This window comes from Equus przewalskii, chromosome 7 (assembly GCF_037783145.1).
Source record: "Equus przewalskii isolate Varuska chromosome 7, EquPr2, whole genome shotgun sequence".
Classification (NCBI taxonomy): Eukaryota; Metazoa; Chordata; class Mammalia; order Perissodactyla; family Equidae; genus Equus; species Equus przewalskii.
In genome coordinates, this window is record NC_091837.1 from 31,358,726 (window position 1) to 31,369,745 (window position 11,020).

The following is an 11,020-nucleotide window of genomic DNA, read 5'->3' on the forward strand; positions in this document are numbered from 1 at the left end:
TAAAAAGAAGTCTTTTAAGGCCCCTATCTTCTCCATTCCCACCCAAAACCAAGCCAATATTATCTCATTTCTTTTTTTTTTCTTTTTTTTTTCTGCTTTTTCTCCCCAAATCCCCCCAGTACATAGTTGTATATTTTAGTTGTGGGTCCTTCTAGTTGTGGCATGTGGGACGCCTCCTCAGCGTGGCCTGATGAGCAGTGCCTTGTCCACGCCCAGGATTTGAACCAGTGAAACCCTGGGCCACCAAAGCAGGGTGTGTTAACTTAACCACTTGGCCACAGGGCCAGCCCCTATCTCATTTCTTGATTGTTCTAGTCATTAGCCAAGTTTATTCATTTTTCTCTTTTTGTATTAGTTTATCTTGATATTAGTGTCAGGTATGTTTCCTTAAGCACCTGTTTATTTTATTTATTTATTTATTTATTTTAAGATTTTATTTTTTTTCTTTTCTCCCAAAGCCCCCTGGTACATAGTTGTATATATTCTTCCTTGTGGGTCCTTCTAGTTGTGGCATGTGGGATGCTGCCTCAGCATGGTTTGATGAGCAGTGCCATGTCCGCGCCCAGGATTCGAACCAACACTGGGCCGCCTGCAGTGAAGTGCGCAAACTTAACCACTTGGCCATGGGGCCAGCCCCAAGCACCTGTTTATTTTGTCACAAGCATGGAAAGATAAATCAAGTTAGTCTTTGTATCATTAAGATTCTTTCGGCTGTAAGTTTTTATTAATTCTGAATCTGCCTATTTAAGCGGAAGTGATTTAGTGCCGCATCTCACCAAAAGTCCTGAAGTGGAGCAGCTCTGGGGTTGACTGATTGGTTTAGTACATCACCAAAGGCCCATCTCTACCCTGCCATTCTAAGTACGTCAGCATTTTCCTCAGGGTACCGCCCCTCATGGTCATCAGATGGCAATGACAGTTCCAGCCGACACCTACTGATATGTCAGTGGCTGGTGGAATAAGAAAGACTGTCTCTTCCCACATGACTCTCTTTATCAGCAGTAAAACCTATCACAGGAGCCCCCAGCAGGCTTACTGTGTTCAGCTGGCTAGATTTCATCACATAACTCTGCCTGAGGAAGACTCTGCTAAGGGAAATGGGACCATCATTGTTGGCTCAAATAAATCGTGCTTCCTTCTCTTGGGATGAGGATGGGGGTAGGGATGGAGATGGGTCTCTTTTTTCCCTGTCTGAAGCACATCAACTTAAGGATGGGAGTGGGGAAAAGACAGGATTTTGCCAGCCAGGAAAAGAGCAGCAGAATTGTTGGGTAGGCAACACTGTCCACCTTCATCTGCCTCTTTGGGTAGGCAGCATCCAGTCACATCCTTCTTCCCATTCATGCGTCTTCAAAAATATTCCACTACTTCTGTTTTAATTCTCTCTTTTTTAAGGAAGATTAGCCCTGAGCTAACATCCGCTGCCAATCCTCCTCTTTTTGCTGAGGAAGGCTGGCCCTGAGCTAACATCCATGCCCATCTTCCTCTACTTTATATGTGGGACGCCTACCACAGCGTGGCCTGACAAGCAGTGTGTAGGTCTGCACCTAGGATCTGGGAAACCCTGGGCTGCTGAAGCAGAAAATGCAAACTTAACCGCTGCACCACCGGGCCAGCCCCTGTTTTAATTCTTGTACTGCATTAATGCAAGTCTAAGATCCTTGGTCCCACTCAGACCTGGTGGTAGTTCTTTATGGTCTGGTGATCTATAATTAAAGATAAGTTACCCACAAACAACCAGCCACACACATGCAGAGTGGCAGAGAGAAGTGCAGGGTAGGTACAGCAGGAATCCCCCTTCTGGGAGAGCAGTCGCAGTGAACACCATGTGGAAGTCATTGGTTTGCGGTGCACTGGGGTCCTGGTTGGGCAGTCTGTGCCAGGACTTCCTGCTGTGGCAGTGGCCCAGTGAGCCCCTGGTTCTTCTCTCTGAGTATAGTTTCATTTTTCATTGTCTTCTGTGGCTAAACTCACGATAGTCACTGGGGAGAATGCTTTTCCGTAGCTTCAGAATCGCAATTCTGTTGGTGCGAGTTGGCGTCCCAGGGATTGCTTTCAGACCACAGCCAGTAGTCGTATTTAATGTAGTCTTGAGTCATCTTTAAATGATTTTTAAACTTAATAATTTCTGTCTGGAACAACAAAAGACCCCAAATAGCCAAAGGATTCCTGAGAAAAAAGAGCAAAGCTGGAGGTATCACACTCCCCGATTTCAAATTATACTACAAAGCCATAGTAACCAAAACAGCATGGTACTGGCACAAAAACAGACACACAGATCAATAGAACAAAATTGAGAGCCCAGAAGTAAAGCCACACGTTTATGGACAGCTAATATTCGACAAGGGAACCAAGAGCATACGATGGAGAACGGAGAGTCTATTCAATAAATGGTGTTGGGAAAACTGGACAGCCACATGCAAAAGAATGAAAGTAGACCATTCCCTTACACCATGCACAAAAATCAACTCAAAATGGATTAAAGACTTGAATGTAAGACCGGAAACCATGAGACTTCTAGAAGAAAACGTAGGCAGTACGCTCTATGACATTGGTCTGAGCAGCATATTTTCAAGTCCCATGTCTGACCGGGCAAGGGAAACAAAAGAAAAAATGAACAAATGGGACTACATCAAACTAAAAAGCTTCTGCACAGCAAAGGAAACCATCAACAAAATGAAAAGACAACCTAACAATTGGGAGAAGATATTTGCAAACCACATATCAGATAAGGGGTTAATATCCAAAATATACAAAGAACTAATACAGCTCAACAACAAAAAAAGCAACAATCCAATTAGAAAATGGGCAAAAGATCTGAACAGAGATTTCTCCAAAGAAGATATACAGATGGCCAACAGGCATATGAAAAGATGCTCAACATCATTAGCTATGAGGGAAATGCAAATCAAAACTGCAATGAGGTATCTCCTCACTCCGGTCAGAATGGCTATAATTAACAAGACAGGAAACAACAAATGTTGGAGAGGGTATGGAGAGAAGGGAATCCTGTTCACTGCTGGTGGCAGTGCAAACTGGTGCAGCCACTATGGAAAGCAGTTTGGAGTAGCCTCAGAAAATTAAGGATAGATCTACCATATGATCCAGCTATTCCACTGCTGGGTATTTATCCAAAGAACTTGAAAACACAAAGGCATAAAGATACTTGCACCCCTATGTTCATTGCAGCATTATACACAATAGCCAAGATTTGGAAGCAACCTAGGTGCCCATCAAGGGACGAATGGATAAAGAAGATGTGGTATTTATACACGATGGACTACTACTCAGCCATAAGAAATGATGAAATCTGGCCATTTGTGACAACATGGATGGACCTTGAGGGTATTATGCTGAGTGAAATAAGTCAGAGGGAGAAAGTCAAATACCATCTGATCTCACTCATAAGTAGAAGATAAAAACGACAAAAAAAATCACATAGCATTGGAGATTGGACTGGTGGTTACCATTGGGGAAGGGGGAGGGGGAGGGCAAAAGGGGTGATTAGGGTCACATGTGAGGGGATGCACTATAATTAGTGTTCGGGTGGTGAACGTGATGTATACAGAATTTGAAATATGATGTACATCCGAAAAAAATAAAAATTAAAAACAAACAAATGAAAAATATAAAGGATTTCTGTCTTCTTGTCTCTGGCCTTGGTATTCTTTACTGATTTCTTTGAACTTTCCCTTGAGATACCAACCATAATCTTATTTTTTGCCATTATTGTTGCAAAGAGAATGCTCAACAGAAAACACAGTAGATTTCCTGGGAAATCAAATGAAGGAAGTCTGAGAGGTGGGAACCAAGGAAAACTAAGGATGGCAGAGTACAGTACCAGCAACAGAAACATCGGAAGGGTGAAGTATAGGAATTGATGGTAAGGACAGATTCAGTATCCGTGAACTCTGAAAGTCTACAGGGACAATGCTGATGGCCAAACACGTGAGCAAATCTGATTCTAGGGCAAAGATTAATTACTGACTGGCCTATTTTCTTCTTGATGGACACGTTTCTGACTTTAGGACCATATCATAGCCAGTAATACCCCCTCCCAAACCATTGTGGTAATCAGAAGTGCCCATATTTATTTCTCAGTGCATCCTGGGGAAGGTACTGACCAAGTTGGGAATTGACATTTGGGAAAATAAAATTTTGAGGTTGTGTACAAAATGAATAAGGTTGTGTACAGAATGTGTACAAAATGAATCAGATTTAGGAGGTAGGGAAACCTGGAATGAGGTATTGAGGCGCTCTGGTCTGCCATCTGCAAACTGGACTTGCTGCTGTGTTCTCTTAATACCCCTTTCTGTTCACTGCCTTGGTCAGCATGTTACTTTGGGACATCCTGATCAGCTCTACACATTCTCTCTTGAATCCAGCCTTCAAATGTTTGTCATTGTGCCTGAATACTTAGTCCTGCGTCGTCTTCGCTGTCTACTTTGTATCTTTGGCTTTAGGGGTTTTATTATGTTTAAACAGCCTTCTGTCCACCCTGCCCCCTCCTTGTTTTCCATTCTCCCCTAAGAAAACCACTTCCATCTCTTTTTAGCTCTTGCTTATGGCATTTACCTCCCTGTTTCTAAGTAAACAGCTTCTTCTACTGCACCTTGATTCCCCCACTCCCAATGATGATGACTCAGTATGGAAGGGTGGGAATTTAATTCTCTTTCACCCTCCTCCCTTCATACTCCCCAAGAAATACACATTGTCTCTTCCCATACCCCACCATCCTAATAAAGTTATTTCATACTTTTGGTTAAATCAGTCTTCAGTCTTTACATCTTTATGACTGTAATTTCCATTCATAAGTAAATCATGCAAGTATACACAGTTAATTTTTGTTCATAAATCATTTTTTTCTCTTGAGTTGTTTTATTTGCCTGCCCATTTTCTCTGTCCTTATCTTTAATGTATTTATCATCAATTTAACCCCAGACTCTTCTTCACATGTCTAAATATTCTTTTGGTACATTCAACCAAATGAGTTATGCTGTCAGTTTCATCTTCCATGCCTTTGACTTGCTCCAGCGTAACCTAGTTTTTCACAAGACCTGGTTATACAATCTTTATCCTGGAATTTAATTTCAGATTTTATTTTTTATACCTATTCTGTGTCATCTTTTTTCTTGGTTTGTTTTGTTGCAGCACTTCTTCCATTAGCTTCCTGTGAAGAGGTGCATGTGATATAAGTTTTGATACTTTTACTCCTGCATGCTCTGTTTTCTATTCTCTAGTCATACTAATGAGAGGTCAGATGCCATTTCTAAACTTTGATCCATTATATGAAACTTTGTGTTTTTGGTATTTCTGGAGGCTTTTACTGGGTGCTTCTTTTCCTCAGTGTTCTGAAACATTGTGATGATGTTTCTTGTGAGTTTGTTTTCCTCTGTTTGTCTTGGTATTCAATGGAACTTTATTCTCAAGGGGACTGTTAACTAAGTTTTTAGTTTTCTGCTCTTTCTTCTGATCTTAGCACAGTGTTTGGCACATAATAGTCATTCAACAATTATTTGTTGAATGAATTTAATGCTGCACTCCCCTCCAACCTCTTTATATTTTGTTCATTTTTCCTTGTACCTATTTTGCCTTCTTTACCCAATATATAAAAATTTTAAATTCAAAACCATCTGTATTCATTGTCAGTGTCCTATGCCTATCTTCATTTTTTTAGTTTTGCTTTGTTTTCCCCAGTATCCAGAAGTATGTACATTTACTCTTGAGATTTTATTTACTTCAGATCTTATATGTGAAAATAAATGAATAACTTCATGACATGGTATTTTTAAGGCAATTTTATGCTATTCCAGGATCATGTTGTTATTTATAACGTATGTTTATTTTCATTTCTAGGCAAAGTCTGGGAAATTGATGATCATATGAAAGGGCATCAAGAAAATGAAGGCAAGCTGGAAAGGATGGCAGAAGACTATGAATGTACTGCATTTGGAAAACTGTGTTTTGTTGGTACAAATTATGTTTCTTCAAGACAAAAGCTTCATAACTGTGGTACACATGGAAAGAGTTTGAAATATAATATAGATTTCAATGTTAATTATGTTGGAAAGACTCCTAATGAGTTTCATCCACGTAGGGAATCATTCCTCCGTTCTGAACATGAGCAAACTGTTATTGGAATAAAATACTGTGAAAGTAAAGAATCTAGGGAAACTGTCAACAGGAAGTCACCACTCATATGCCAACAGATATGTATGGGAGGAAAACCCTTCAAATGCAGTTACTGTCGGAAGGCTTTCAGCAGCAACTCATACCTTGTAGTGCATCAGCGAACTCACGTGGAGGAGAAACCCCACGAATGTAATGGACGTGGGGAAGACTGCAGCAGCAAGTCCTACCTCATGCTACATCAGAGATCTCATACAGGAGAGAAATGCCATGAGGGCAGTGAATGTGGGAAAACTTTTAGTTTCAATTCACAACTTGTTATACATCAGAGAATTCACACAGGTGAGAATCCCTATGAATGCTGTGAATGTGGAAAAGTCTTCAGCAGGAAGGACCAGCTTGTTTCACACCAGAGAACTCATTCAGGACAGAAACCCTATGTGTGTAGTGAATGTGGGAAAGCTTTTGGTTTGAAATCACAGCTCATTATACATCGAAGAATTCATACAGGAGAGAAACCCTATGAATGTGGTGAATGTCAGAAAGCCTTTAATACAAAGTCAAACCTTATGGTACATCAAAGAACCCACACAGGGGAGAAACCATATGGTTGTAGTGAGTGTGGGAAAGCCTTCACTTTCAAGTCACAGCTCACTGTACATCAGGGGGTTCACACAGGAGTAAAGCCCTATGGGTGCATTCAGTGTGGGAAAGCCTTCAGTCTGAAGTCCCAGCTTATTGTACATCAGAGAAGTCACACAGGAATGAAACCTTATGTATGCAGTGAATGTGGCAAAGCTTTCAGGAGCAAGTCCTACCTCATTATACATGTGAGGACTCATACAGGAGAGAAACTCCATGAATGCAGCGAATGTGGGAAAGCCTTCAGTTTCAATTCGCAACTCATTATACATCAGAGGATTCACACAGGAGAGAGCCCGTATGAATGCCATGAATGTGGGAAAGCTTTCAGTCGGAAATATCAGCTCATTTCACACCAGAGAACTCATGCAGGGGAGAAGCCCTATGAATGCAGTGACTGTGGAAAAACTTTTGGTTTGAAGTCACAGCTTATTATACATCAGAGAACTCATACAGGAGAGAAACCCTTTGAATGCAGTGAATGTAGCAAAGCCTTTAATACAAAGTCAAATCTTATTGTACATCAGAGAACACACACAGGAGAGAAACCTTATGGTTGTAGTGAGTGTGGGAAAGCCTTCACTTTCAAGTCACAGCTCACTGTACATCAGGGGGTTCACACAGGAGTAAAGCCCTATGGATGTAATCAGTGTGGGAAAGCCTTCAGTCTGAAGTCCCAGCTCATTGTACATCAGAGAAGTCACACAGGGGTGAAGCCGTATGGGTGCAGTGAATGTGGGAAAGCCTTCAGGAGCAAGTCCTATCTCCTTATACACATGAGAACTCATACAGGAGAGAAGCCACATGAATGCAATGAATGTGGGAAATCCTTCAGTTTCAATTCACAACTCATCGTACATCAGAGAATTCACACAGGAGAAAATCCGTATGACTGCAGTGAATGTGGGAAAGCCTTTAATAGGAAGGATCAGCTCATTTCACATCAGAGAACTCATGCAGGGGAAAAACCTTATGGGTGCAGTGACTGCGGGAAAGCCTTTAGTAGCAAGTCATACCTCATTATACACATGAGAACTCATTCAGGAGCGAAGCCATATGAATGTAACAAATGTGGGAAAGCCTTCATTTGGAAGTCTCTACTCATTGTACATGAACGAACTCATGCAGGGGAAAACCCTTATAAGTGCAGTCAATGTGAGAAATCCTTCAGTGGAAAATTACGGCTCATTGTACATCAGAGAATGCACACAAGAGAGAAACCGTATGAATGCAGTGAATGTGAAAAAGCCTTCATCAGGAAATCTCAGCTCATTGTACATCAGAGAACTCATTCAGGGGAGAAACCCTATGGATGTAATGAGTGTGGGAAAACCTTCTCTCAGAAATCAATTCTCAGTGCACATCAGAGGACTCATACAGGAGAGAAGCCTTGTAAATGCACTGAGTGTGGGAAAGCCTTTTGTTGGAAGTCACAGCTCATTATGCATCAGAGAACTCATGCAGATGAGAAACATATCGATGATTTAAATATAAGAAACTTTCTCTCAAAAGTCGATTCACAGGAAATACCAGCTAACTCCTATAGAAGAGAAGTTCTATAAATGGAATCATCTCTTACCCCAGAAAACTCACACTGAATGGAACTAACCTTATGAACGTATAGCATGTAGAAGAGCATCTGCAGAAAGCTGTATTTTATACATTAAAAAAAAATCAGTCAATGCACGCAGGAACCTTGTGAATTCAGCGTACCCTATGAAAATTTTCAGCACATCATACCGTTTTAGGTTTATAAGGTGAAGAACCATATGAATGAAATTAATGTTAGAAAGTCCTTTTTAAATATAAAACTCACAAAGAGGAAATTCCATAAAGCTAATGAATATAGAATACAGTCATTTGAAGTTCATAGTTCCTTAAACATTAGGATTTTAATGAGAAAATATAAGACCAATGAATGGCAGAATTATCAGAATTACAAACACTTGAGGTATCAGAAGCTCAAACTTTGGAGAAATGATGCTATAAGTTAGGGAAATTCTTCATCTAGAAATGACAAAGTTCTAGCAAAAAAAACATATGATCTTCAAATGTGTCAAATGGGATAAAGCCTCACTAGGAGGGTTCCCTTTGTTATTATTTTGATTAATTTGGAAAAATAATGTCCTTTACAAATTGTTTAAGGGTTGCAGATGTTCCAAACTTTTAGGAAAAGGTTGGAGAAAATATTCAACTAAAAATGATAGACATGTTATAATAGAATATAAAGATTTTTTTTAGCATGTAAGTGTAATAGTCATGTGTCACTTAAGGACAGGGACATGTTCTGAGGAATGCATTGTTAGACAATGTCGTGTGAACATCACAGAGTGTAGTTACACACAACTAGATGGTAGAGCCTACTATACACTAGGCTTTATGGTACTAATCTTATGGGACCACTGTCATATATGTGGTCCATCATTGACTGAAACATTGTTATGCAGTTCATGATGGTAATCAGGATAACAATAAGAAATACATCATAAGATCTTCAGGGATATTTAGATGTTATCCTCCTCTCTGTACTATATGAGTCTTGTATAGTTTGGCATTTTGCTTGTGAATGCCACATATGATAGGTTAGATAGTACGTAAGCATTTCCCAGGGATTTCTACTCTGCATAGCAGCATTCTTCTTAACAAATACAACTTGTTATTAGAATAATATGACTTATTAAAAATATATTTTGATAGTACAGACCTTTCTTATTATTTTGTACCCTTTTTTAAGGCCTGGCAGGTACCTCTTTAGTTATATATGTCAATATAGTGCACATTTCATGTGTTTGTGTAGCTGGAATCTTCTGCCCTCGCTGGTTAGAACATCCTGATATCCTTTAAGAGAAATAATCCTTCCCCATGTATGCAGTCAAGTAGACTGAGATACTGTGCACTAAATTGTTAATGGACTCTATGTACAGAAAAGCAAAATGAGCCTTTGTTCTCTGGTACCGTCTTGCTTCAATTATTAATTCATTCCTTGTACATAGATTACCCAGAATAGTCTTATGGTCATTTTTTCTTTTTTTTTTTTGAGGACGATTAGCCCTGAGCTAACTGCTGCCAATCCTCCCCTTTTTTCCAAGGAAGACTGGCCCTGAGCTAACATACGTGCGCATCTTCTTCTGTTTTATACGTGGGACGCCTACCACAGCATGGCTTGCCAAGCCGTGCCATGTCCGCACCCGCAAACCCTGGGCTGCTGAAGTGGAACGTGCAAACTTAACTGCAGCACCACCGGGCCGTCCCCTTATGGTCATCTTTTAATTCTAGCTCACTTGTAATCTGAGCTATCTGATATCCATTTAACACATTTATGTGATCCTGCTGATCTGTGTACATGTAAATGTTACTGCAGCTGTAGTCAGGGTGGTGACAGATCATTCTGTTAATTACTTACTTACAAAGTCAGTTTCCTTCACAACCTCACCAGTTTCCTGACATGAATGAGCATTAATCTGGAAAAAGCTGGGACCCTGGCAGTCAGATTGGGCTGTCTTGGAGGTATATATGGGGACTCAAAACTGCAACTATTTCTGAAACACCCTCCACTTTATACTCTAGTTCAGAACAGAATCCCATTTCTTACCCAAAGAAACTGTTCTTTCCTTGAAGGAGATAAATGATTTCTGAATGCCTAAGCCTCATTGTGTTCAGCTCATTATACAGGATCTAGTCTCAGGATGCCTGAGGTGAAGAATGACAATTCACAGAAGGGAAAAGAAGGCTTGCATAAAGAAAGAACTTCAGATATTTGCTAACGTGTATCCCCTCAATCTGGAAAATATCAATGGATATGTATTTCACTGTTCCAAGGAAGATACACAATAAAAAGTAAATACATAAGAGAAAGTCAGTATTCTATTTACTATTACCCAGGGTCAATTAGGTTTTAAAGGTTGCTGTATTGTGTGAGGCAAATCCACATGCCACCTTGCTCAGTAGAAACCAGAAATGTCGACATAATGTTGAAGGTAGGATAATGCTGGGTTACGTCTTAGTCTTAAACGAAATGGAAAATTTACCAGATAGATGAAACTTAACAAATGAATAGATCTACAGCCAGTAAACAGAAAAGTTAAAAATTGAATCCCTGGGTCGAAAAATCTACCTAGTCCCTCTAGCCCTGCCCCAGCCCCCTAAAACAAAGAGGCTCCAGAGACTTTTCAGTAATAGTTGACAATTTTCAGGAGAGGTCAATGAAAGCTAATTCCAACGTTTTACAAGACTTCCCAGAAAATAGACA

General features: G+C 40.2%; 1 protein-coding gene across 4 annotated transcripts in view; it reads left to right on the forward strand.

Moving 5' to 3' along the window:
- The window catches only part of ZNF268 (zinc finger protein 268), a 29,134-nt gene extending 19,664 nt beyond the window's left edge, over positions 1 to 9,470 (forward strand). For all 4 annotated transcript variants that reach the window (XM_008533996.2, XM_070629453.1, XM_070629452.1 and 1 more), the window contains one exon: positions 5,857 to 9,470. In XM_008533996.2, the coding sequence (XP_008532218.1) occupies positions 5,857 to 8,333 (2,477 nt within the window). In that variant the 3' untranslated portion in view covers positions 8,334 to 9,470. The remainder of the gene's footprint in view (positions 1 to 5,856) is intronic.
- Positions 9,471 to 11,020: the final 1,550 nt, after the last annotated feature.